A 27,788-nucleotide genomic window follows, 5' to 3' on the forward strand; every position below is an offset into this window, starting at 1 on the left:
TGAAGATTAGAAAGTATGGTTTCACAGCTGTTATGAGTATTGCATCTTGCAGAATCTTCCTGTCTCAGAGACTTGCTGATTTGCCTTTGAAAGTGATTATTAGAGGTGCTTTTCATCACAACTCCATTGCTCCACAGCGCATCCTGGATTCTGTGCAAAGTTGGGTAGTTTAAGTTTCTGCTCCTTTTTCCTCACCTGTGGAATGGGGGGAAGTTTTCTAGAAGCTTCTAGCTAGCATGCATAGATGCTTGGATTTTTTTCTTGTATTATAAGTAAACCATCCTTTAAGAAGTCTACAAATAGTTGCTCGAAGAGCAAAATCACAGTTGAGAAAGTGTCAACTCAGTGCTGTCATTGCTAAAGCATCTGAAGCACATGACTTCGTGGCTTTTAAAACATTATGAAAAAGAATTAGGCCAATTGGCCAGTTTTATTGAAATTTGGAAGAGGTAAGGATGGCAGAGGTGACTGAGGCTCCTGTGCAGAAAAGGGAGGATGACAGCTGGAGCTCCTTGAGCGTGCAGCTGTTGCCTTTCAGCAACGTTGCTTTTCGACTGCGGGTGGTGTTGCGATGGATTGCAGGACAATTCAAAGAACCGCTGTATGGCAGCTGTCTGAACTTCAAACTCTTTATTATTTCGTGCGCGTAAGCAGTGGAGCTATTAAGATCCTGAAACTTCCTCCTCTTACCCACTCGACTGCGCTGTGCAGTGCAGCGAGACACGGACGTTATTCTGCATAACGTCAGGGTGGCTCTGAATCCCGTCCTTGCAGAATGCGGCTGCCAGCAAATGACGGGGAGGCAGGAGCGGCGCGGCTGGCCGCGTCGTGCCTCAGGCACAGCCTCTTTCTGCTCCGAACACAGGCGGACTGATGACGGGACGCACCTTTGCTTTTCGTTCCCCGCTCCGCCAGCGCTGCACTCTGTGCGCCTGTGGAACGGCGAACACGCCATCACTCCCGCGTATCCACTGCCTGCCGAATTCCCCTGGCAGGAGGCGGCCGGGGGAACGCGGCATGCCCCTCCCCGGCGGCTGCAGCTCGCTTCGCCGCGAGGACCGCGCCGGGCTTGCAGGCAGCGGCCCGCTCCTGGCGCGGCCAACGGGAGCTCATCTCTCCCGCCGTCCCCGCCTCGCTTTCATTTTCAGCTGCTGCCGTTGCCCTCGGCGCTTCCCTTCCGCCCGGCTCCTCGGAGCGCCGCGCCGTCCTCTTGCAGCCGGGCGCCCCCACCGCCAGCACCCCGTAAGGCGGCTCTCCGAGCCCCGCGGCGCCGAGCGGGCCCGGGCCCGGCTTTTCCGCCGCCGCCGCGGTTTGGGCCCCGGCGCTGCCCGTAGCTGCGGCCTCAGCCTCAAGATGGCGGCGGCGCGGCGCGGGAGGAAGTTGGCGGGGCGCCTGTTGAGGTGAGTGCGGGACGGGACGAGAGGCCTCGCGGGGCCGAGGGTTCCCCGAAGGAAAGCACCGGGGTGCAGCCCCCTGCACGAAGCGGCTGTCGCGCATCAGGGCGCGGTGGGCTCCTGTGCCAGCGGCAGCAGCAGCGCCTAGCTCGGCGTTGCACGGCGGGTGCCCCCGACACGGCTCCAGGCAGCCGGTGGGGCCTGCCGGCCGGGCTGCGCTCCGTGCTGCCGCTTGAGGACGAACGGAATCGTTACTCTGAGGTTGGAACGTGTTCCAACGTTAGCTCATTGACTGAGCGGTATTTTTCTTGCTGAAAGTCGCTTTTGCTACAAATGCTCGCAGAACTGGAAGAATGTGGCAGGAGGTGGGGTCCGGTAACAGGCTTTGGGAATCCAGCGTAGATGGGCCTCGCCCAGCCTTGAAACCAACGAACCGCCCTTGTGCTACTTTGGGTGTAGTTTGGGTTTTTTTCTGCCTGTGCAAATGGTGGTACAAACTGCCTTGGGAGCACTGTGCCTTTTTATGCAGAAAAGACTCCTGCAGAGTTGAATGTTTAAATCTGTTTGCGGGCTCTAGGCTTTTGCAGCCATAAGTCTGCAAAATTCAAAGAGTGCTTAGAAAGAAATGTACACGTTCTGTTTTAACTCAGCATCAAGTTTGATTTGATCAACTGTTCAACTCGGAAGTGCCAGCTTGAAACACGGAGGCTGTTTGAGGTAAAAGACAAACTTTGAACTGTCCTTTGTTCCAAGTTTAAACACAAACGAGTGATGAAAGCAGCAGATAGTTATATTTTGAAGAATAAATCTAATATAGGAATTCCCATTGGATTTGCTGTGTTACACTGACTTGGTAAAATCTGTGTAGTATCATACATAAATCACAAAAATATGGCTTTTTATTCTTTTAACCAAAATGTTGGCTGTGCGTTTTGATTAGAACATTGGTGTCTAATAGAATGTTTTCTTAGTGGACATTTTTGCTAATCCAGTAGAAAATCAGGAAGAGAAGGCTGGATTCAGGGTCTGGGCTGCCAGAATGCTGCTGTGCTGCAGGTAACTCAGCACATGAACCAGCTCTGTGTTTTCTGCTGTCGACATGCCCACGCAGACACCTTGACGCCAGTAGCAGCAGTTTCTGTTTCATGTTTCTCATGATGTGATGACAACAAAACTCAGCTCAACGTGTGCTCAGCCAGATAGAGAGGTTTGCTGTGGGGGAGTTTGTTGTGTAACAGCCTACGAAAAGTGATTTAGCAGCAGTGGCAAAATTTGAAGCCAGGTATTGTGTGGAAGCTCACGCGTTTTGTGTGTGGGACAGACCAATGCCTTGTATGAAGCTGTTGTCTGAATGAATACCTCCAACATTAATCCTTGTCTTGGAGGATGCCAGGAAGGTTCCGTGACAGCAGGACAGCACGTGCAGCTCTGCGTAGCAACCATCAGACATCAGTGCTGAGAGTTGGAAGAGAATGTGAAATGATTCCTCTGTGTTTGTGGCTCGAATGAGGGCTAACTGGGAGCTTTGTGTGGAGGAAGAGAGTATGTGGAAGTTTAATAGATGGCTCAAGTTGTCTCCAAAGCGAATGTTGGTTGTGTTACAAGAATACAGGAGTAAGCACAGAGCTGTAATACCTGATAAGTTGTCACCAGGAACATGATAGCTAACTTTGGGCTGTGCGAGCTATGTAAAGTAGAGAACAAGTGAAGTGCTTAGAGGCACCTGTATTACTGGGTGAGAGGCAAAATATTACGAGATCCTAAGTGTTCAGACAGTTATGAATTCAGTTTATATATATAAATCATTAATGAGTACTGTGAAATGCATTGCTGAAATCCAGAGAACTCACGGAGCATCATGTAATTGCCATCCCTTGTGAGTAGGTTGTGTGTATTCTGTTTCAATTAAACAGATTTTTAATGCACAATTCTTTCCAAGTAATATCTACAGTGTACCTTAGGTGATTTGAAAATGTTACCAGTCTTAAGTAATTTAAAAAATAGGACTCCTTAGGATCAGTTTGTCACTAAGCCAGTTACTTAAGGTGGTTTGATATTGCATATCAGTCTTTGGGGCAACCAAAACGTGTAGGCCAATCAATCCCTCATTTCTGTTCTTGGCGCATTTAAAGAAACTGGAACATAAAACTGAAGAGAGAATGTGACCTTAAGTTAGGAATTTCAGTCAAAGTGTTCTCTAATGTTTCTCCTAATAAATAAATACAGTGAAATATAGATGTTGATGGAAATAGAAACAGAAGTTCTCAAAGGAGTTCTCATTATGGAAATTAATGGTATTGTTTGTATGTAAACTTGGTAAGATTAGACACCCATAGGATTGCAGTAGTCCTCATGTTTCAAAATTGAGTTCAGACTGGGAAGAAGCATATCCTGTAAAATATTGATGATCTCTAGCGAGATCTCCATAGATATCACCTAAAATATGACTGTGTGTTCTGGGCTGAATTGGAAACAAGGAAGGTGATTATTCCCCTCTACTCTGCCATCATGAGGCCCTGTCTGAAATGCTGTGCCCAGGTCTGGGGTCCCCAGCACTCAGAAGATGTGGAACTGTGGGAGCATGTTCAGAGGAAGCCGCAAAGGTGGTCAGAGGGCTGGAGCGCCTCTCCTACGGTGAGTTGGGCTTGTTCTGGCTGCGGAAGAGAACATCAGGGAGATTTCATTGTGGCCTTCCAGAGCTCACAAGGAGCTTATAAATAGGAGGGAGACAGACTTCTTAGATGGTTTGATAATTATAGGATGAAGGGGAATGGTTTTAAACCGAAAGAGGGGAGATTTAGATTAGATGTTAGGGAAAGTTTTTTCACTGAGGTTGCCCTGGGAAGTTGAGGATGCCCCATCCTTGGAGGTTTTCAAGTCCAGATTGGATGAGGCCCTGGGTAGTCTGTGATCCATTGAGTAGCAACCCTGCCCACAGCAGGAGGTTGGAACTTCCAACCTCAGCAATTCTATGATTTTGTATGGAAAAGAAAACCACAGCAGTTAAATAGGTCTGGGTAGGAAGAGTTTACATTTTAAATACAATGTTTATCTTGATTATTTTGTTTCTGTTGTTTGTTTTGTGGGGAAAAATGTCTCAGAGGTAAAACTAAAGACATTGAGATTGTTTAAAAAAAAAAAAAAAAAAAAGGCTGAATTTTATCTCTGAATACAGTGAGTGCCAAATCAGTTGATAAATGGATAAATGATATCACCATTCCTCTTCTGAGAAGTGGAGATAATGATAATTGCCTTTTTTGTGATCTATTTTGGGTTGAAGGTTGTTAACTGATTGTGAAGTTTTTTTTGTAAACTCTGTAGCTATTTGACTGGTAAAAGGAAGACTTGCAAAACATATTGAGAAGGTTTGGTATGAAGGCAGAACTTAAAAATGTGAAGTAAAGTAGAACAAATGTGAAGTAAAACAATGTTTTAAAGCAATAGTGAAATGTTTTGTAAGGTAATGGATAAAACAGAAATGCTTTGGATACACTTAGATATCCAATACAAATACCCAGTGGATGGTTTGCATGGCAAAGCTGCACAGGCCAAGTTTGGTTTAAATTTTTCTTGTTCAAATTATGAAATAAGATTTATGTGAAAACAGTGTGATGTATTAGTGATGAAATAAATTTGAATGACCTTTAAAAACACACTTGTCTTGTATTCATTTTGTATTTCAGATGTTAAAGGGATGTGTTGTGTTTATGTTGTATACTGTTAAAGAGAGTTCATTGCCACTAACATTTTTAAAACTTCTCTTCCAGGCACTTCAATGATTCTGGACCACTGTTGCTGAAATGATACTACAAAAAGCAGTTGTCACACTGAATTTGTTGGATGAAACCTGAATATTTTCTTTCACTCAAGTGGGTAAAAACCCCTAACTGCAGTTTACATGTGTGGGTCAATACGTTACTGCGTTAGTCATTGTCTCTATGCAGCAATGACAAGGCTGGAAGAAGCAAACAGAGAAGTGAACATGCATTCGTCAGTCAGATATCTTGGCTATCTTGCCAGAATCGACTTGCTGGTTGCCGTTTGTATGGGCCTTTATGTCAGGTGGGAAAAGACTGCAGATGCGCTGATTTTGGTAATATTTATTCTCGGACTGTTTGTTCTTGGAATTGCCAGCATACTGTACTACTATTTTTCAATGGAAACAGCAAGTTTGAGTCTCTCCAATCTTTGGTTTGGTTTTTTGCTTGGCCTTCTCTGTTTTCTCAATAATTCTGCCTTCAAAAATGATGTGAAAGAAGAAGCTACTAAATATCTACTCCTTTCTGCCATTGTTTTGAGGGTACTATGTTCTTTGGTTGAGAGGATTTGTGGATGTATCCATCATCGACCGACTCTGCTGACAACAGTTGAATTTTTGGAGCTAGTTGGGTTTGCAATTGCCAGCACAACTATGCTGGTAGAAAAATCTATGAGTATAATTCTGTTGGTTATAGCTTTGGCCATGCTGATTATTGACTTACGTATGAAGTCTTTTTTGGCAATTCCAAATTTGGCCATTTTTGGAGCCATTGCATCCTTACTCTTTTTTCCATCACTGCAAATTCCCACAAACCCTTTTGCCTTGGCCTGTTTCTTCAGCTGCCTGATTTCGGATCCCCTCCTCGATGTCTACTTCAGTGGACTTTCAGTTACAGAACGATGGAAGCCCTACCTGTACCGTGGTAAAATCTGCAGAAGGCTTTCTGTCGTCTCAGTGGGAGTCATTGAACTAATCTTTTTCATTCTTGCTGCCTTCAAGCTACGGTATTTGGATCTCTGGTACTTTGTGATACCTGGCTTTTCTATCTTTGGTATTTTTTGGATGATCTGTCACGTGATCTTTTTTATAACTCTTTGGGGATTTCACACAAAGTTAAATGACTGTCATAAAGTGTACTATACCCACTGTGCAGAAAACAACAGCCTTGACAGAGTTATGGCATCTAAAGGAATGCGTCACTTCTGTTTGATTTCAAAACAGCTAGTATTTTTCAGCCTTCTCGCAACTGCTGTTTTGGGGGCAGTTTCTTGGCAAGTAAGTAATAATCTTTTTATTTTGATCTCCCTCTCGAGAATGTCCCTGAGAATTACTGGCTTCTTGAAATTCTTGTGACATTTGGTGGTGTATCGTGTCATCAAAGCTTAGCGATTCAGAGTTGGAACCTTTGGCTTCAAAAGCTTCCTCTTCTGATTTAACGCTCTGTGGTGCCTTGACTGTGGCTAATGAAGGCAACTGGAAATTCTTCATGGCCAGAATGGGAAGTTCCGATCATGTTTCCAGGGTAAAAGAAGTGTGAAAAGTATTTTAAATTTACCCACTTAGAAAATTATTTTGACTCCAAATTACTCGTGCCACAAAATTTGTTCTAAAACTGAATCACTGCATCAGATCCCACTAACACACACCATATTGAGGACTTTATTTTATGGACTGTTTTAATTGAATTGAGGCAAACCTTTGTTTTTAGAATGCATTTTTCAATGGTTTTGCTTGGTATTTAAACATTAATGGGAAATCAGGAGTCTGACAAACCAGCAAATGGTTGGTGTGAGTGCTCTCAGTGGCTTACATTCAAATCTGTACATATCTCAGAAAGACCCGTTCGTAAAATCACAGTGTTCTTAAGACTTGTGGTGTTTTTTTTCCCCACTTAGGACCTGTGTGATTTCTTTATCAGAAAACATACATTCCTCTCGAAATGCTTGTTCAGTGTCCAAATTAAAGCATGTTATCACTGGGGCAGCAGGGCAAAAAGGGAGTTTGGCACCTGCCTTCTTCGGTTGATCTGAAAAGCTTCAACAATCTCTTTTTATGTTCATGCGTCTGTCAAAAGAATTTTATCAATTAGATATTAAAATACAAAGATCTATCTAGCAATCTAGTATCTAGCAATACAACATTGCTACATGTAGTAGAAATATCTCTGTAGTTTCCAGAGATTTCCAAAACAGTTTCTCATTCCTGCAGTTTCTTAGATTTAAATAGCCTCGTGGATTAAAGGTATTACAGAGTTTTCTGAAAAGGCAATTAACAGGTGTTTTGTAAGAGCTGCGGTGGGAGAGGAGGGTAAGGTTTTTGGGTTTGTTTTTATCCTTTGTTAGGAGCACCAGAGGTTAACAGACAAGCTCGCCATAAAGGGTGGGAAGTTTTGCTTTTTCTTGGAGAAGTATTAACCTGTGTCACTACAGTGCCTCAACTTGTGGAAAGGACAAAAGAACCCCAAAAAATTACAGTAGAGAAGAAAATTGCCCAGAATATATTTCTCACATCATCCACCTGGACAAAGCATTTGACACTGTACTACACAGCAGTCTTGTCTCTAATTGGAGAGGTGTGGATGTGATGGATGAATCATTTGGCAGATAAGGAATTGGTTGGATGGTTGAGCTCCCAGATCTGCTGTCAATAGCTTCGTGTCCAGGTGGAGACCTGTTACAAGTGGTGTCGCTCAGAGGTCTGTATTAGGACCAGCAATATTAAACATCTTGTCAGTGATGCAGACTGTGGGATTCAGTGCACCCTCAGCAAGTTTATGGATGGCACCACACCACCTGGTGTGATGAAGGTGATGTGCTAGGGGATGCTATGGATGCTATCCACAGGGATATAAACAAGCTCAAGAGAAATGGGCCCATGCAAACAACATGAAGTTAAAAAGTCCAAGTGCAGTGTTCTGCACGTGTTGAGGCAGTCCCATGCATGAATACAGGCTAGGTGGAGAATAGATTAAGAGCAGCCTGAAGGAGAAGGTCTTGGGGGTGCTGGTTGATGTAGCACTCAACGTGAGCCAGCAGTATGCTCTTGCAGCCCAAAAAGCCAACCATGTCCTGGGCTGCATCAAAAGAGAGGTGACCAGCAAGGCAAAGGAGATGCGTGTCCCCCTTTACTCTGCCCTTATGAGCTCCTACCTGCAGTACTGCATTTAGCTCTAGCCTAAGAAGGATGTGGAGCTGCAAGTCCAGAGGAGAGCCAGGAGTGATCAAAAGGCTGGAGCACCTCTCCTATGAAGAGAGGCTGAGAGAGTTGCAGTTATTCAGCTTGGAGAATAGAAATATCCAGAAAGGCATCATTGCAGCCTTCCAGTACTGAAACGGGGCCTACAGAAAAGAATGGGAGGGACCTTTATCAGAGAGTATAGAGATAGGAGAAGGTGTAACAGCGTTAAACTAAAAGGGGATTAGATTAGACGTTGGGAAGAAATTATTTGCTCAAAGGATGGTGAGGCACTGGCACAGCTGCCCAGAGATGCTGCGGATGCCCCATCCCTGGAGGTGTCCAAGGCCAGGTTGGATGGGGCCCTGGGCAGCCTGAGCTGGTGGGTGCAAGGGGGTTGAGGCAGTGTGGGGGAATTATATGATACTGAATCTCCTTTCAAGCTCAAGCCATTCTATGGTTGTGTTTACTGAAGGTAAATGTGCTAATGCACTGAAAGAAATGAAACAATAGATTGGGAAACAAAGCAGTAAATATAGGATATCAGTGTATTAATACTGTTGACTTCCATATTTTTTTTTCTTCTGCAAATGATGTGATTTTTATTGAGCAGAATGCGGATCTTTAATTTTGCTGTGCCAGGTAACTTCCTTAGTGAAAGCAAATTTCTCACAATCTCTCAAACATTCTTGCTGCTTTCTTTGTCTTCGCTCTACTCCTTTAATGTTCTTGGGTTAATAATTACAAAAATGGATTGGCTGGAGTTGCTCCGCCTGTTTGTACCCAGCAAAGCAGTCAGAACAGATCAGCTGTACAAGTTGGCCAGGTAGCTGGGGGTGGTGGTTTCTTCTGATAGCTTCCAGTGCCTGTGTGTGGAGCCTTTCAGGGCTGGCTGCCCCCTCCCTACCAATCTGACTGACCTGTTACAGCCCTGCTCTCAGGAGGGCTGCTTTGTGAGTGTGGCTTGTCTGCATAAGCAGGGAAGATTGGATTCAAACTCATCCTGTTACTTTCTGCTCTTTGTGCTGATAATTCCATGTCATTTCTTTTTTTTCCATCCCTGTTGTGCGCCCCCAAAATAACTGCAGCTGTTACGAGTTTGATCATTTTCAGGCCTCTCTAATTCTGGGGAAGTGCTGTTGTGCTTCAGAATGCCTTGTGCAGGACATTTAGCAAGAGGGAAGCTGACAATTCAGCTAAAACCGTATTTTTGGTTAAGTTCAGTTTCTAGCATCCTGTGTGTAAATAAGATAAGCTGTCACTCATCAACTCTGTCTGATGGGTTGTGTATTTACCTATTGAGTGGGAAGAGGAGTAATCATAGTGGCAGAAATGAAAGGCATTGGACCACATACTCATCCGGAAATACATTTTATAATTGTAATTATTTTCAAAGATAATTATGTTGACATTTATTTTACTGTATTTGTGTTTCTTGCATTGTGTATTTACAGTAATGAATTAGTTTAAGATTATGAGTGCAGTTGTCTTCAGCTAAAAGCATTTCTGTCTCAGAGGTGTGATGTTTGCCTCACAGATCACTCTCTGCCTATTTCTTCTGCTCTCAGAAAAGGTGGTGTTTTATCAGACCTGCCAGAGCACAGCTTAATAAATGGATACCTTGGTAGTTACAGAAACTGCAAGAAGCCATGCCTCTTCTGTATCTGTCTGGGCAATGTCAGTTTTCAAAATAATTAGAAGTAAGAAAGCAATGATATATCAGCATACAATTTATCAGTATAAATTGGGATTTAATATGTGGTGTTCTAGTTTTTAGAAACTGTTGCTCCAAAAGAAGAAAAGAAAAAAAAAGCTGCTGATGTTAGTATGTAATAGAAAAAGATTTTAAGGCTGGTAGATGCTTTCCCGTGACAGTGTCAGCTTAATGTTTATTAGTGGTCAAAAAAGCAAATTAAATACTGGGAGTTGTTGGGGAAGAACTGGAGGTATTTTTATCCACTGCATAAATACACAGCTTCAGTATTTTCAGTGCAATTCTTAATTGTCACCCACTAGATAAGAGAACAGGAGAAGGTTTGCAGAAGAGTGATGAAATTCATTAGAGATTTGAAACAGGAATGGCTAAATGAGAATGCTTCGGTATGAAAATGAGCTAAGTGGGAATATAAAATACTGTGCGTGTCAGAAAGTAAATTCCAGTCCAAAAGCAGATGAGAATCAAGTTGGCATGAGACAAGTTTGAGAAGACAGGTAGGAATAGTTCCCTGTACAGTCAGGTTTGCTTGGACTGTATCACGGCACGCACTAAGTGGTCACTAAGGCGCAAGGGGAAACTGGACAGGTTGATGGGGACACATTTTCTGAGGCTTATATTCTCATAAGAATCTTATGTCTGGCTTTAGGAGCCTGTAAGCCACCAGTAGCTGGAATACTCAGGAAATGTAAATGTTTGTCCTTACATCTTACCTAGGCATTAGAGTCTGTGGGGACAACATTCTCCTAGATGGATCTTTGATGTCGCCTAATACAGCCATCCTTACATTTTCATGTTATTTTCTTCTGTGTCAAGCAGGACTGTGGAGGATGGAAGTCCTGTCAGCCAAGGACCTTTCTTTAAGGGAAGTTCAGCCCTTGCAATCAGCCAAGGGCTGGTAAGTCTCTGTTTCTGGGACTTTGGTATGTGCTTAGAAAGAACTAAACTGATTCTGTCTCCGACAGATCAAACTTGAAATGTGAAGAGTCACCCTGAAGGATTTGCTCTGGAAGCACAAGAAATGTAAAAGTAATTTGTTAAAGCTGATTGCACTCAAAAATTGAGTGGCAGGTTTTCAGTGGGACGTAATGACATGGTCTGCTTCTGAGAGTAATCCCTGCTTTTGCTGGAAGGGAAGGACACCTTGACTTGTCAGTAGAAACATGCTGAAATTTTTCTTGGAAAAATCTGCAAGCATTCTTCACTGCCTTTATTTTTCTGTAAATAATTTTAGTCAGATCAATAGCCTCTTTAACTCCAGTAGCACTTACTCATTTCAGCAATTACTCATGTGCCTGTCTGTAATTAGGCTCTTGATTGGAACAGAATCCAGCAGAAGACATGCGAATGACTCAGGCATTACTTCTTTCAGATGCTAATAAAATGATGAAAAAATTGCACATGAAGGTCTTGGAATTTGCAAGCAAAGATCTTGGGAAGGTTTGAAGGAATCTTTTTCTAAGAAACTAAAAATCAAATTGTTAAGTGCTGTATGCCAAGGTAAGGGAAGAAGAGTCTGATTTATGTTAATGCATTACTGTCAGTCTAATTAATTGCAGAATTCAAGTTTTTGTATTCAAAAAAAATCAGAGTTCCAATAGATATGCTTTTAAATTGACAACTGTTTCTGGTTTTGTTGTTACAAATGCATGTTGGCTGAGAGATGGGCTTTCCTGTGATTAGAGCAGAGAACAGGGACGGGACACAATGCATCAAATCTGTCTGCCAGTGCATGTGATGACTATTTTCTGAAACTATTTTCTTGATTTTCCCAGTGCTATTTTTTTAGTCAGAAGCAATGCATCATTCATTGTTCTGCAGAGACTACTCTTTTGTTAAATCATTTGTTATAAGGCTGTTTCTTTTGGTAGTTGGACTTCACAAGTTCTGTCTTTAAGTTGTCTTTCTTCCTGTAGAGTAGCCCCTGTTTTCACTGGAACAAGCTGTCCTTCATAGATGAGTTATCAAGTTATTCTTTTTCTCCTGAACTCTCTTCCTGGAGTGTATTGGCTTTGTTTGCAGTATGACTGGAGAGGAGCTCAGCAGCATTACTTGTTTATTTCCCTGTAAGTGCACAAGACCAAGGATAGGTAAAAACAGAGCTATTATTCAGATTGGATACTGAAATGCAGGGCAGAATTTTTCCTTACAAATACACAAATCCATCTTTGTAAGCCTCCTGTCTCTCTGGTGCAGGTGATCCCGGGCTGCCTGCTCTGGGCGGCCCTGCCCAAGCAGGGGGCTGGAGCAAATGACCTCCAGAGGTCCCTGCCAGCCTCACCATTTGGCAGCTCTGTGATAATCTGAGCTGACATCTGCTTATGAATTTCTATTTAATCAGAGGGGCTTTTCAGTAGGTATTTGTAACTGGCTTCTGATTAATTTAATGCTTCTTTATTTAGTTCTTCCTCCTCGTTTTCAGCAGTCACGTATCACTAATGCTCAGTTGTTAGATGCTGTGTTGGAATTGTTTCAGCAGTGGTTTTCTCCTTGGGAATGGAGTTGTCCTATCCATGAATATAAAACAGTATACTTTGGTATAAAGTACTTCTAACTTCTGGTGTTCTAAGTTACATTTAACCATAAAGTTGCTTTGAAAGCTAAATAAAAGCAAAGGATAGCACTGCTAGCAAATCTCACTCATCTTCCATTGTCTGTCATCTCAGTAGCCAAAGCAAGAAGTATTTTTTTAAAACTTTTCCACATTATTTGAAATGAGAATGTATTATATATTTCCTAAATATTCTTTAGAAGAACACAGAGGCAAAACCAAACAATAAAACCACCAGAAGCCAAGAGATAAAAAAGCTTCTTATCTTTTCAGCGGTATTGTAGAGATGGTCCGTGTCCTCTCTCTGCTTTTTGTGTGGTCTGGGATCAGTAGGCACTTGGAGTACAGAGAGCTGCTTTGGGCTGAGATTGCTTGAGCAGTCAGCAGCAGAGACAAAACGGCTGAACTGCTGAAAGAACAAAATCCCTTTCTGGCTCCGGCTGTGAGTGCACAGCCATCTGCTTCTTTAAGGGCAGTCATCAAAACCTTTGGATTTACTGAGTCTCCACTTGGCATCTGAGCTGCTATCTTAGGGACCCACCTTCTTTTTTTTCCTTTTTTTTTTTCCTTTTTTTTTTTTTTTTTTTTTTTGCTGCACTGAATTAAAATATTTCATCTTCTGTTTCTCCAACATCGTTAATCATTCTTGTGTTTCTTAGTGGTGTATTTCTTCTAAATCAAAACTATGATGAAGAGCTGACAGCAAGTGCCAACATGTTTACGTTAGATTGATGTCTATAGGCATGAAATATATATCCTAACAATAAATATGTTTTACTACTTGGTAGCATAAGATGGAAGCTAAATGAGGATAAGTTGAAACCTCAGGTGGAGCTGACTCATAACCTGGTAGAGCACGTTTTCCCTTCTTTAAGATTTAGTACAAACTAAGGAGCAAGATGGATCTTAGAGATGATTACCTTTTTTTTGTAAGACCCTTATCCAACAAGTACTTGTGAATTTTCCTGCTAGTAACTTCATATTAATAGGAGTACTTTCAGCAATTAATTGGAAATTTGTTTATTTTTGAATCTGACTCAGTTGGAAATGTAATGAAAACCGTAAATTTTCATGATGATCTCGAGTTCTGTTATTGCAGAACACTCTGTAGGCTTACCACAGTGTATGTTTTAGGGGCTTGGGGGAATGCAGGGAGTGTTTAGAACATGATAGCATTTTCTAAGTAAACTTCCAAAATACAAATTCATTAATTTAATGATGTAATAATATTCTTTGTGATATAGAGATATTCTTCTTATAGATGAAAAGCTGGACATGAGCCAGCAGTGTGCGCTTGCAGCCCAGCTGTGTTCTGGGCTGCATTAAACAAAGGGTGGCCAGCAGACGGAGGGAGGTGATTGTCCGCCTCTACTCAACTCTTGTGAGGCACCATCTGCAGTACTGCGTCCAGGCCTGGGGCCCCTGTTCAGTAAGGATGTGGAGCTCTTGGAGCGGGTCCACAGGAGGGCACTGAGATGATCACAGGGCTGGAGAACCTCTGCTATGAGGAAAGGTTGAGGGAACTGAGCTTGTTTAGCTTGGAGAAGAGAAGGCTCTGGGGAGACCTCATTGTGGCCTTCCAGTATTTGAAGGGAGCCTATAAACAGGAGCGGGTATGGCTGTTTACGAGGGTGGACAGTGATAGGACATGGGGGGATGGTTTTAAACTGAGACAGGGCAGGTTGAGGTTAGATATTAGGAGAAAGGTTTTCACTCAGAGGGTGGTGACACAGTGGAACAGGTTGCCCAAGGAGGCTGTGGATGCCCCATCCCTGGAGGCATTCAAGGCCAGGCTGGATGTGGCTCTGGGCAGTCTGGTCTGGTGGTTGGTGACCTGCACATAGCAGGGGGGTTGAAACTACATGACCGCTGTGGTCCTTTTCAACTGATATATGTTGTTTTTGTGGTTCAGTGTATTTTTTTATTTGTAACTTGATCATTCTGATTAAAACACTAATTCAACATAGGAGCAGTTTGTTATAACAAGATCCAGAACTCATATTTATATACATCATGTTTATATGTGATGGAAAAGCTGGATTTGTCATAGTCCTAAAACTTGACCATTTCATGGTCCGTGCATTCAGGCTTTTCAAGGTCTAGAAAAACCTCTAACTGATCATAAATGGGAAACTTTTCCAGATGAGCCCTTCAGTTTTTACAGTAACTTAAGGCAAGTTAATCTTCTGGTATCTACAGTTTCAGAAACCTCCAAATCTTGAAACTAGTTTAGCAAGAGCTCCAATATTTCATCAACATCATATACTTTACCAGATCACAAGTTTCTAAAGATTGAATGCTTGGCAGATCTTTGTAAGTTGTCATTGAGTCCTTTTCATTATCAGAGTATGTTTGGGAACTGAGCTCTATTCTGCTGATATTTGGCACAAAAATGAGTTACAGGGTTATTTTTCTCCTTAGTTACAACAGAACAGGTTGAGGTTGTGCTGTAATGGTTATACTGTGGTTTGGGGAAATTACTCTGAAAATCCTTATGATCTGACACAGGATTTGAGAGTTGCTTCATGAGTGCTTCTTTGTACTTCAGTGGGGACTTCTTGTCTCCTAACTCACCCAGTGATCCTGACCCACTGAGCAATAGGCATAATTGGTAAAGAATATGTCTGGAATGATGGAAGATATCTCCTGAGATGGCTAAGAAAATGATGCACATAAAGGTGATTATGAATCTCCTGTAATGTACTTGCATTTAATAGGCAGGCACTACTCCTTATGGATTCAAATTATTAGCACTAAATATGAGATTACATTACACCACGTGAAATCTGATTGCTTTATTATCAAGAGACTTATCACCTTTTACAAACTATATTTGAACTGATTTTGTTCCTCAAATGTTAGCCAATCACAACATATTGAACTTTTCTGATGAGATGTGCTGTGCTGCAGGTAAGGGAAGCTCTCCTTGGTTGTTGATGGCGTGATAGATTGTCTGCTCAGTGTCATGGCCTTGCTCTTCAGCGCTAGAAACTAGATAAATAAACTTCTCATTGGTAAGGAATTCTGTGAAGCTTAGTCAGATCTGGATATAATTTTATAGTGGTTTCAGGTGGTGGAATTTGAGAACGATGCTATCAGTTAACAGTTACCGGTTATTTGAGAGCAGTGCTATCAACTATCAGTTAATAATGTTATCAGTTAGTTGTCAGGTAATATCAGGTTCTGGTGCTTATTTGTGGTAAAAGTATTGCTGTCACCATTTCAAGGACTCAGGTCAAATCCTATCAGAAGTACAATGGACTACTATTTAAAACTGGGACATTCAGAAACCACAGGATCTTAGAGCTGGAAGCACAGGAGATGAGTAAAGCTTTTCTTTGGAAGTTGTGCAGTGTTCTTAAAAACTGAATATTGTTGCGTTAGCTCTGTGCGCCAGTGTGAATGGAGTTGGTTTAAATATCATTTTTCCACTATGTTTTACATTCCAAATTGTAAATTGTTTTTTCTGTGTGTTAAGCTGAACTACCAGTCTGCAGCAAATCACTAAGAGTGGTAAACAGGAAAGCAAAATCCAGGTTTAAAGCAAATACTAATGCTGTACATTACATATGTACATACACAGAGAGCACATGTAAAATAAATGTGGTGGAAGGCCGTAGACAGGAGGCTGTAGGCATGAATTTATTTCCTTTGCTGTAAAACGAACATGAGTACTTGATAACTTTACCGTGAACGTTAATGTTCTTGGTTGTTTATGTGTTGTATTGTTCTACCTTTCCTAAAGTGTTTTATGCCTTATTAAACCCAGTCACATCATATTTAAATAAATAAGGGAAACTTGAAGCTGATCTGCCTCTCACTGACACCTGACATTTCAGCAGTCTGTTTTTATTATACTGGCATTAGTGGCTGCAACTGAGTTTTGGAACCTTACCTTTTTCATTGAAGTGATCTACTTTTCACTGTTACTGAAGTAATCCTTTCCAAAACTGCTTTTTAGCTACAAAACAGGAAAATTTCATGAAGAATATCAGCTGTGTGAATGCAGCGAAGTACTGTAGTAATTCTCTTTTTCTTGTGATACCTGTGTACATAAAGATACATAAAGAATTGTCTTAAAAAGACGATAATGCAGTATGCAGTAATCGCAGTAATGTTCTTAACGGGTCTTTGTGTGACACGTTCAGTTGTACCTTGCTGAGGAGATGTGTGTGTGTGTGTGTGTGTATATATATATATATATATATAAATCTCTTAGCATTAAAAAGCAAGAATAGTGAAACGGTTATTTTTAATGCTGTATTATAGTACGCTGTCATCTCATGCTAGGTGCATAATATTGTCTGCAGTACTCCACTGATTAAGTCCCAGTCCTGCTAATATTTACAGAAGTACTTATTTTATATACATAATTTTGTGGCATTTGATATCACTGCTTAAATGGGTGAAGCTTAAGCTATGATCAAGGCTTTCAAACCTAAATCCTGTGCTGTCAGTGATTTCAAATGCATTCCTTTCATAGAATCATAGAATCACAATGTTGGAAACAGCCTATAAGATCATCTAGTCCAACTGTCTCCCCATCACCATTGCCACCGCTAGCACTAAACTGTGTCACACAGCACATCGTCCAGATGCGTCTTGAACACTGCCAGGGACGGCGACTCCACCACTTCCCTGGGCAGCCATTCCAGTGCCTGACCATTCTCTGAGAGAAAAAGTTCTTCCTTATGTCTAATCTAAACCTCCTCTGATACAACTTGCGGCCATTACCCCGTGTCCTGCTTGTTGCCTGGGAGAAGAGGCCAAATCCCTCTTCACCACAACCTCCCTTCAGGAGCTTGTAGAGTGCAATAAGGTTTCCCCTGAGCCTCCTCTTCTCCAGGCTGAACAATCCCAGCTCCCTCAGCCACTCCTCATAAGACTTGTGCTCCAGACCCCTCACCACTTTCTCTCTGAAGAGTGATCCCTGCTTACCACCAGTGTCTTCCCAAACCACCAAATTGACCTTTCATTTGTCTTTAGAGTACTCAATGTTTAATGTGTATGTAAATATGTGAGTATTCATTACATATAATAATTCTCATTCCATGTTATGCTTGATCAATACAAGGAAAACACATTAAAACTGTGTATAGGAAGAACTTTTTATGCAATACCTAAATCTGTCTATTTTCTTTCTAGCCATCCAACGGGATCTTCATGAGTGCATTTCTCATTGTTCTGCCTCTGGAGTCCATGGCTCATGGACTGTTCCACGAGTTGGGGAACTGTCTGGGAGGAACGTGTGTGGGGTATGCTGTTGTGGTTCCCACCAACTTCTGCAGGTACAGTTACCATATCCTTCAACTTCACAGTAGTGTAAGTGAACTGTTAGCAAATAGAGGCAGTCCAGTGCTGTTACTTAGGTACTTTTGTATTGCTTCAAAAAGAGTGAGTAACTAATTCCACTGGGTATCTTGAAGGGCCAGATCTCTTGCTGTTATGATTAATGAATAGCTTGCATTTTGGAATAATGAGGCTCTTCCATTACTATTCAGGAACATACGTCCACATACTTGAATACACTTGGCTTGTTCCAGCTACAGTTCATCATTTTCTTAGAACTTTCGTTTTCTAAACTGTGAACACCATTATCTGAAAGTTACTTCTTGTGCTGAAAGATGAGCACACACAACCAGCACATGCAAGTGGGTTATTGTATCTGCATAAGGGAGTACCATATTGCATAAGGACTATTTTGGAACAGAAATACATGAATTCAAAATAGCAGAGTAAATTGTGACTTGCGTTTCTTCTACTCTGTTGTTGAAAATTAGTTTGCTTGATATTTTTTATGCAAACTAGTATTCCTTCTTCCTGCACCCAAATATCTGAAGAAGTGCCTGTCTGATGGCAGTGCTCTCTCAGTGGGCTTGATGAAATAGGGGAGCCTTGCATGTTCAGATCACTGCTTGTCTTTAAGCAGCAAGTTCAGAGTGCAGGCGAGAGCGAATCTGAGTCCAGAGACACTGTTTCTCCCTGCATGGAAAAAGCTGCGTGGGGCTGAGTAAAGGTCCACACTTTGAAGTGGAGAAAGTGTGACAACAGGGAGGGGAAGTTAGTGGCTCCTCACTGAAATACAGTGTTTGGCGTTGTTTGTAAACTGTTTTTCAAGTTAATTTGAATTTACAGTAGTAGTGCTTCATAGCAGAGAAAATATGTCACAGGAAGAAATTTTCAATTGCTAAAAGTCTGCTAAACCTGAGGTAATTATTGATCAGAACTGGTTCTCTTCTCTTTAGTCCTGATGGCCAGCCAACTCTTCTTCCACCTGATCATGTGCAAGAGTTAAACCTGAGATCTACAGGCATGCTTAATGCCATCCAAAGATTTTTTGCATATCACATGATTGAGACATATGGTTGTGACTACTCTACAAGTGGACTGTCCTTTGATACCCTTCACTCCAAGATCAAGTCTTTTCTTGAACTTCGGACCGCAGATGGACCCAGACATGATACATATATTTTATATTACAGTGGTCACTCACATGGCTCTGGTGAATGGGCACTGGCAGGTAACTTTTGTATGTTCCTTGTTGATAATTTTGGCATTGATAAATCGTGATATATTGCAAAACTTCAAAGTCACATTATCTCATAGTCCAGAATGGCAAATAACCACATCTTTGGAGTACAAGTTCATATGAGCTCCTAGCAGGAAAGGAATCGCAAACAGAGTAAATCACACAGAATGACCCGGGTTGGAATGGACCAAGGATCATGAATCTCCAGCTCCCCCGCCACATGCAGGGCCACCAACCTCCATATCTAATACTAGACCAGGTGCCCAGGGCCCCATCCAACCTGGCCTTGAACACCTCCAGGGATGGGGCATCTACAACTTCTCTGGGCAGCCTGTTCCAGCACCTCACCACTCTCATAGTAAAGAACTTCCCCCTGACATCCAACCTAAATCTTCCCTCCATCTACTTCAAACCATCTCCTCTTGTCCTGCAGTTATCTACCCTTTCAAAGAGTTGATTCCCCTCCTGTTTGTAGGCTCCCTTTAGTTACTGAAAGGCTGCAATGAGGTCACCCCGCAGCCTTCTTTTCTCCAGGCTGAACAAGCCCAGCTCCCTCAGCCTGTCTTTGTAGCAGAGGTGCTACAGTCCCCTGATCATCTTTGTGACTCTTCTCTGGACCTTCTCCAACAGTTCTCTGTCTTTCTTGTATTGGGGGCTCCAGACCAGGACACAGTACTCCAGATGGGGCCTCACAAGGGCAGAGAAGAGAGGGACAATGACTTTCCTGTCCCACCCCTCTTCTGATGGAAGGAAGAAAGGAATTGGTAATATATAGAGTATGACTGTTAAGAAATTCAGGGCTGACAGGGAATCATCAAAATAGGCAGGGTTGCAGGCTGACTGCTTCTGCTAGTGGAGAGAATAGAGAAATGGAGAAGGCTCTTTTCTTTGCAGCTAACTAAAGAAGCAACCCTTTCCTTACCTTCCGTTGTATGACAAGTATGAACTGCATGAACTTCTGTCCTTTGTAGTATTTAGTCAATTTGATAAAAATCCTTTTGCAGCTAACTTTTCTTACGATCGTTGACCCCAAATGTGTGCTTATGAGTTTAAACAGTTTCTTATTCCACTTACAATTTGAAAAGTAACCTTTAAAGATTACTTCTTTTTGTTCCAGCAAATTAATGTGGAAAAGGCAGCCTCCTGCTCTAAATACAGATTTCCCCTGTACTTCGATGAGTATTTGCTCACTGTATCGAACAGACATAATCTGTTCTCATTTCCTGGACATAGCAGAGCCAGCACATTTACAAGTGAATCACACAGGGTCCTGTATCACTGTGACAGCTAGGCTGTCATGAAGGACTGCGTGTGTTTCCTTAAGACGTATTCTGTGTTTTATAAAAGTTAAAATTAATAAAAGCTGGTACAACCACACTAGAAAAGCAGCTCTTCAAACACTAAGGAAACCTTGTATTGTGGAGAAAAAAAAAACCTGAGGTTTGCTGACATCCTAGAGTTTGGGAGTCATTCTAGGTACAGTGTAGCCTCAAGATTGCAAACCATTTTCCCCCCTTTTGTCCCTTTTTTGATCGCCTTGTTTTTTGCAGTTATACATCAGCTATATAAGAACGATTGTTTAGTAAACCTGTGAAGTTTTCACATTGCTGATAGGCTTAGCCTTGTTCCCTTGCTGTATGAAACTGGCCTTCTGATAATTCTGTGTGCAAAATACGAATCTTGTAATGATAACTCTGAAACTTGTTTTCTTCCTGGGTCAGAGTTAGTTTTCATGGATAGCACTGTGCCTCTGAGCTGCTGGCTGCTCATCAGCGATCTGCCACGACATGGTCTCTTGAGCAGAGTAGACAGATTTGAGCTTGGCATGCAGGCATGGTAAGCTGTTCAGACACAGGTCAGTCTTCTTCTGGAGGCCAAACACCTGTTTTGGTGCAATTCCATGCCTGAACTATTACTACACCTGCTGAAGAGCAGTGTGTATTTTTTTCTCAAAGGCTTCATCTGTATCAGTAGATGTAAAAAACAAACAAACAACAACAACAAGCTGCAGCAATAGTCACTAAGCATGAGTGATGTAACATGGTGTGTACCAGCATGGCAGAATTACTTCTCTGAGAATAAGGTGGCTGCGTTCAGGAGAGCAGCTGCCACCTCATACAGTTGCCAAGGCTATCCATGCACCATGTGGAGGCTCAAACTGCTCAGCTCTGCCTACTGCCAGTGCTCCAGCCAGCAGCACAGATACCATTAGGTTACTAGGGTATGTATGACCAAACATTGATGCAGAAATTTGACAGCATCCAGATCATTACTTACATTTGGCCAGCTTGGAGTGTGGCAGAGGAGCCTAGGCTCTCTGTGCACCTGCTTAGGTAGCTGTAGCCAGTATTAAGCTCTGTCTTTACTTTTGGAGTAAGGGACAAGGTAACATTTGCAATAAAGTTTACTGCAATGTGTAAATGCAGTGATTTTTAGCCGTCTTAACCAGTTCCTTTTCAGTTCTCTTTCCAACCACCAATCTTCAATTTCGATTTGGAGATAATGTGTAGTCATATAAAGAAAGGGAACAGACAGTTACCACTTGCCTTGAATACACTTTGGAATTAGTTTCCCATTGTGAGAGTTAGATAAATTATGGGTGCAACTTGATAGTCCTTCCAGTCAGCACTGCTGTTGTGAGTAACCTGAAGTATAGACTGAGAAGATGAAGGGTATTTGATTATACAGTGGCACAGCACGTACTTTGTAGTGGGCAGTGGCGTTTTGTGACAGATGGAACATTTGGTCATTAGCTCCTGTAATGTGTACCATCCTCTGACCTCTGGAGAGGAGTAAAGAGATGGCAACAAGGAAATACATCATTTGCATCTAATAGAAAAAGCAGTGTCTTTCTCTTGATTTATGCAGTGAGACTGCACAGCAGTAGCAGTGTAGTCTGTGCTTTGTAATGACATCTTTTAAAGAAGCCTTTCTGGATTTATTAGTTCAGTAATGATGTTTCTCTGTAGTTGGAAGGTGGGTTGTAGCACAGTGGTGTATAAAAGAAACTGTTAACTAGTCATGCATAAAGCATGAGCAGTCAAACGACCTGGGAGGTTGTGTTCTTCCCAGTGAATGCAAGGCGAGAGCTGGGCTAATCAGACTTTGTTGCTGAAACTGTCAGCCCAGCTGCTTGTGAAACCTGCCTGAGCCAGATGTGGCCAGATGCATAGATTTCTCACACAGCTTGGTGCCTGAAACTTGCTCTGGCCATCAGTCTGTGTGGTTGAGGTTAGTAGGGCTGGAAGTGGAGGGGGTGTTTGTGGATGAAGGATGAGGTGGTTTTCTGTGGACAGTTGTAACAACTACATTGTTTTTAAATCACCTCTATCCCTGCTTAGTTACACTGAAATAAAGTTTACTTATAAGCCTTTCAAATGTTAACAAATTTTTACTGATAACTGACAGAGGGGGCTTACCTAGGGGGGAAAAAAAAAAAAGGAAACTGGCTTCTACACAAGTGTCTGTTGTAATTACATAAAATACAGCAATCTAGGGATCATGTACCAAGATTAAATCGCTATTATAGACTCTTAAGGTTTTCTTTGGTACTATTTTTTCCCAAGTTTGCATTCGTTTTAGAGAAAGTTGTAGCTCTGTAATTTTGGTTTTACTTTAACTGCAGTGTTGTGCTCAAAGCTTGAACTCCAGGCTATTAACTTGAATTACTTCTTTTGTCAACCCTTACAGACAAGCGTGAGTGCTGAAATATGCAGGTATTGTGTTTGAGCTTCATCTGTGCAATTCAATTCCTATTAACAAGATTTTAAAGTTTGCTAAATGTACTTATGCTACACAGGGAAAATTACTCTGGAATTGAAATGCTGTTATTTTAAATTACATTTTCCTACTTCTCTTCTGTAAGTCATCTTAATTTCTTTATTTTTTTTAAAAAATGGATGCTTTCAAACCAGAATGTTTTTGTTGCAAATCTGTACTTCCAACCTCCAACAAATAGACGTCAGTTTCTTACATTAATAATCACTTTAGAACCAGTGGAGTTTTATTCATTTGTTTGCAAGATGTTTCCCTTAAACACTTGGGTAAGTAGTTTGGTTTTCAAAGCTGCACAGATCTTGCAGTATCCCTTACACTTAGGCAGAAGGAATCCCCATCATAGGTAACTCTATTTAATAAAAATGTGCTCTTTAAAAGCAAAGTTGGAGCATAAGCTGGGATGAAACATGAAAAGTTGTGGCACTCAAGTTGCAGGTGTCTCGGATTCCAGTTAATGTTCTGTAGAGTTTTCTGTTTCTTCATGTTGATACTAAATGTGTTTTCCTTGTGGCAGGAGGTGATGCTTTGCGACTTGACACACTTTTGGAGTGGTGGAGAGAAAAGAATGGCACTTTTTGTTCTCGACTCATCATTGTTCTAGACTGTGAGAACTCTCAGCCTTGGGTTAAAGAAGTAAGAAAAGTAAACGACCAGTACGTCGCAGTGCAAGGAGCAGAGATGGCCAGAGTTGTAGATGTTGAGGAAGCAGACCCTCCGCAGCTTGGAGACTTCACCAGGCAATGGGTTGAGTACAACTGTAACCCTGACAGTAACATCAGCTGGTCAGAAAAGGGACGTACAGTGAAAGCGGTGTACAGCGTGTCGAAACGCTGGAGCGACTATACTCTGCACTTGCCAACAGGAAGTGATGTTGCCAAACACTGGATGATCTATTTCCCACGTGTTACCTATCCATTAGTGCATCTGGCAAACTGGTTTTGCGGTCTCAATATGTTCTGGGTCTGTAAAGCGTGTTTTAGGTGCTTGAAAAGATTGAAAATGAGTTGGTTTCTTCCTACAGTGTTGGACACGGGACAGGGGTTCAAACTCGTCAAATCCTAATTAGGAACCAAAGAGAAAATGAAGTGAGGGCTCTGGGAACTTCCTCACAGGTTTTTTTATATGACTGTTTTCTCTGAATAAATCTGCTGCACTCACTTTGTTCAGCTCTTTGAGCAGCTACAGTATATGCAACAGTTAGAAACTGCAGTCTTAAACAGAAGAGGGTAGGACTATAATATTTGCGTTTTGTTACTGTATGTACATATGTAAGAGACTTTATTAGACCATGCATTTTGGCAACAGTTTGCATGTTCATATGTGCTACTTAAAGCAGCCTTTGTTCAGAATTACCAGCGTGAAAGACAACAGCTCATACGAATGTTAGAGCATGCTTTTTTGTCATTTATATCACTGTAAGATTCAAGTACAGGAAAGGAAGCAAGCTAATACTTAAAATATATGTCCTTGAAGTTATTTGGTGGGTTCAAGGATATTATAGCACTGAGCCAAAATTAAAAGAGAAGAATGAGAAATCAATGTAGGTAAGTTGCAAGGATCTTTAATTTTATTTTGTTACATCTTCAGCTCCCGCCTCGTTCTCTACTGCCATTGGTGGAAATTTGCCACAGGAAATTGGATAACCTCGTGATGTTAGGTGGAATAAAAAGTGCACAGAGAGTTCTTTCTTCACTGGTCAGGGTAATTCTGTGTTTTTCAGGCTCATACTTGGTTCTGTTTTTGAAAAACTACTCTGAAGAAAGAAAAACTGGGGAGGAAGCAAAGCCTAAGAAATTTAACCAAGAAAATCGTATATAGATAATAAGTGGAAGTACAAGTGCTGCCTTCCTTGCTTCCACGTTTATCTGCACCTAAACCCTCAATGCTGTAAAATGCTGAGTCCAGGATTAGACCAATGAGCTCACCTCAAAACATATCAGAGTCATGAGCAAGCAGTTTGTCAGTAAGATTGTTTCCATAAGCCAGCACTGAACCTTGAATATTCCTTAACTCTGTTTTCCCAGCCACAAGATGCTGGTCTTAATCCTTCCTGTTGCAGAGTTGGATGGGACTCCAGAAAGCCTGTCCCAGTGCTTTTCAGGGAAGCTGTGTAGCAGTTTTGTTTCGTTTGCATAAGTACAGTAAATCAGGAGTTAAACGACTGAGGCACTAAGATAGTAAAATTGGTGCTGTTGCACATGTGTACAATCCAGAAAAGTTCTTTTTTTTCCATCAGTATTTTAATAGGACTTTCAGGTGTAATTTATTTAAAGTGTAGCAATCGTATTTTAATTTCAGTGCATATTTTTAGAAGCTCTGTAAGTCTTTGTTTTCAAGGGCTTTTCTAATTCCATCTGACCTTCTCAGGCAGAGATTCTGCTAACTCTGATATCTGTTAGTAATTCATGGAAACAAAATGTTATTGAATTATGAGATCTGAAGTGGCCACAGTAATTTGGACCCACTAACTTCCCAGTGGTGATTTTGCAGGATTTGTGAGTGGAAGCCACTAAGTTTCTTCATTGCTGAGTATTGCACAACTTTATTTGGCAAGAAATTGCTCCTTCCCTCCCCCCTCCTTCCCCCCCCCCCTTTTGCTGCCTCATCATCAAAGAAGTGGGAAGTAGATAAAGGAATGAGATGTGAAATTTGACATCCTACCAAGGGTCGGTTCCACTTGACCCTTCTTTAAGTAAGAGCCACTGGTACTCTGTCACCCAGAGGGGTGAACAGAGAGTAATGGCACCATCTCACTTCAGGTATTGTATTTAAGTTCCTAAAACGGGGTTGGTATCATCTTTTAACTTGCCTGAAAATTAGACTGAATCTGTGCTAGCGACCTGCACTGCTCATTAACAAGGAGGAATAAATGTTCCTGGAGGAAGACTCATTTGACCTGTTTTAGAATGAAGCAAATTTTCCACTGGTTGTGCCTAATAGTTTTATCTTGTTTTTACTTTCACATGCCAAAGGTCAAGCAGACAAATCCCTTACTTCTGTTAAATAACTTTAGAGCACTTCTGTTGTGAGTCATCCTCAGGAGCCCCTCTGGGTACTTAAGCTCCTCACTCATGCACCTAACTTGGATTCTTACAGTTAGGCTGAACAGGATCCGTCAAGGACCAGCAAAGAAGCACTACCTCTTCTGCAGAAGCCTTTCTCAACCATACCTTTGAGTGTGGAGATAAGAAGTTTGCAATAAGGCAACTACTTGGCTTGTAAACTGTCATTTCACTACTGTTGATCTGATTGCATCACAAACTGTTCAAAGTGGAGCACTAATTAAGATGAATTTTTAACAAAGTTCATTTAAAGCAATATTGTAATAGTTGATAGTTAGCCTGTAAACTTCTGAAAATCGAGAAGTTAGTCCTTTTTATTTTGGAAAAGTTTTGAACATCACCACTTTTAATTACAATGGGTGCATCTTATTTTGTTTGTACCACTGTTACATCATTACGGCTGTCCATCTGTATCTTTCTACAAGAGGAACAGGGAAGCTTTGGATTTCGGACCTGTCCTGAATCTATGAGCAGCCTAATGTGAAAGATGCGTTGTGCAGCGCAGTGACACAGCTGTTTTTGTACAGAACAAAGAACGTTTGGTGCTGATCTCTTGCCTCAGTTTGTTAAATGGTTTCCAGGATATTTATCAGGCTTGGACTTCCTATAGGACAGACTGGGTGGTTGTTAGCAGTTTGAATAGTGAATGAGTCAGCTCTTTGGTCTGCTAAAAGGTTATTCACAAAACTAATCATGCATTATCAGATTTGTTTCTCAAAGAACTCTAGTTTTCTGAATTTGTCACAGTTTTAACATTAAGGTATTCCTACTTTTGACTAATATTTTTTTTAACAGCAAAGGCATGGTGAAAAATGCCACTATGTTTACAACCATTTAAGACTGTGAGGCCTTTTATTGGACAAAGAGACTGTATTTTGTGATTCAGAAGCCAGAGTGCAGGATGATGAGCCTCAGGAACTCAGCAGTATTAATTCACCACCTGTACACCACAGCCTGTATTCCCAGGCGAGGACCAGGTGTGGGCAGCTGCCCACTCTGTGCAGCTGCCCACTCTGACCAGCTGTGTGCAGCTGCCCTCTGCTGATGCCCATCGCTGCTCTCTGCACCTTGAGTACACACCAGCAGCTCCACGTGGCAGCAGGAATCGCCTCTGCTGTGCCCTGTGTGCAGTGCAGAAAAATTTAAACCCAATTCCAAAGAATGTTACATATGTTGGCATTTGCATGTTTTTATTTGGGGGTAACATGCTCAAGAATTTATTGTGTGGGTTCAGAAAGTTAGGTCGTGGACTAAACTTTGTTGGGTTTTTTGAGATGTTTGTCTGTACCAATATTCAGAAATCTTGTTATAAAGGTTGCTGTAAGTTTGTATCACAGCAGTAATTTTATGTTGACTTCATTTCATTTACCTCCTGTACAGGATCAACTTTGCTGAAATATAGAAATGCACTAAGTCCCACAAACATAAATCTTTAAGAGAGTTCAGACTGGAACTTCACAATGTTTTTCTCTGAACAAATATGGAGGTAAAGCCATCTTCTGAATATTTGCACTACCAGAGTTAAGTATTTGCAGTTCATTGTGCTTTTTATGCCTCGTGGTTGTCGTTGTCTGGCCTTTCCTAGAAATAATAATTTCATCAGTTTCAGTAAGTTTTCCCATTATTTTGCTAAGACCTAATTAATGCTATGCTAGCTGTAAGCATCTCTGTCACCAGCAGTGGACAATGTAACTGGGTTAAATTTCTTGTTTCTAAATACTTTTCTGTGGGAGGATTTTTACTGGACATACTGATTTTGCATCTGTAAATAGGTTTTGTGTGTGTGTGTATTTGTGATATTACTTAAATATATTTTGCTGGTTTGGA

General features: G+C 41.6%; 1 protein-coding gene across 3 annotated transcripts; it reads left to right on the forward strand.

Moving 5' to 3' along the window:
- The first annotated feature begins 614 nt into the window (after window positions 1–614).
- Window positions 615–27,788, forward strand: TMEM168 (transmembrane protein 168). 3 transcript variants are annotated; one of them, XM_048938749.1, is made up of 6 exons: window positions 615–1,400; window positions 2,045–2,111; window positions 5,162–6,429; window positions 17,739–17,881; window positions 18,839–19,113; window positions 23,414–27,788. In XM_048938749.1, exons 3-6 carry the CDS (start codon window positions 5,293–5,295, stop codon window positions 23,959–23,961), a joined length of 2,103 nt encoding a protein of 700 aa, XP_048794706.1. In that variant the 5' UTR covers window positions 615–1,400; window positions 2,045–2,111; window positions 5,162–5,292; the 3' UTR covers window positions 23,962–27,788. The 3 variants fall into 3 exon arrangements, with proteins under 3 accessions (XP_048794706.1, XP_048794692.1, XP_048794699.1); XM_048938735.1 differs by lacking the exon at window positions 2,045–2,111 and having other exon boundaries at window positions 616–1,400; XM_048938742.1 differs by lacking the exons at window positions 615–1,400; window positions 2,045–2,111 and adding an exon at window positions 2,135–4,028.

This window comes from Lagopus muta, chromosome 1 (assembly GCF_023343835.1).
Source record: "Lagopus muta isolate bLagMut1 chromosome 1, bLagMut1 primary, whole genome shotgun sequence".
In the NCBI taxonomy this organism is placed as follows: Eukaryota; Metazoa; Chordata; class Aves; order Galliformes; family Phasianidae; genus Lagopus; species Lagopus muta.

What these genes read in the sequence shown, in the direction of transcription:
- TMEM168 (XM_048938749.1), top strand. Translation starts at nt 5,293, where the DNA reads ATGTGTGGGTCAATACGTTACTGCGTTAGTCATTGTCTCTATGCAGCA. An exon ending in GTTCCCACCAACTTCTGCAG is followed by an intron (nt 17,882 to 18,838) that starts GTACAGTTACCA and finishes TCTTCTCTTTAG; the next exon opens with TCCTGATGGCCAGCCAACTC. An exon ending in TGGTGAATGGGCACTGGCAG is followed by an intron (nt 19,114 to 23,413) that starts GTAACTTTTGTA and finishes TCCTTGTGGCAG; the next exon opens with GAGGTGATGCTTTGCGACTT.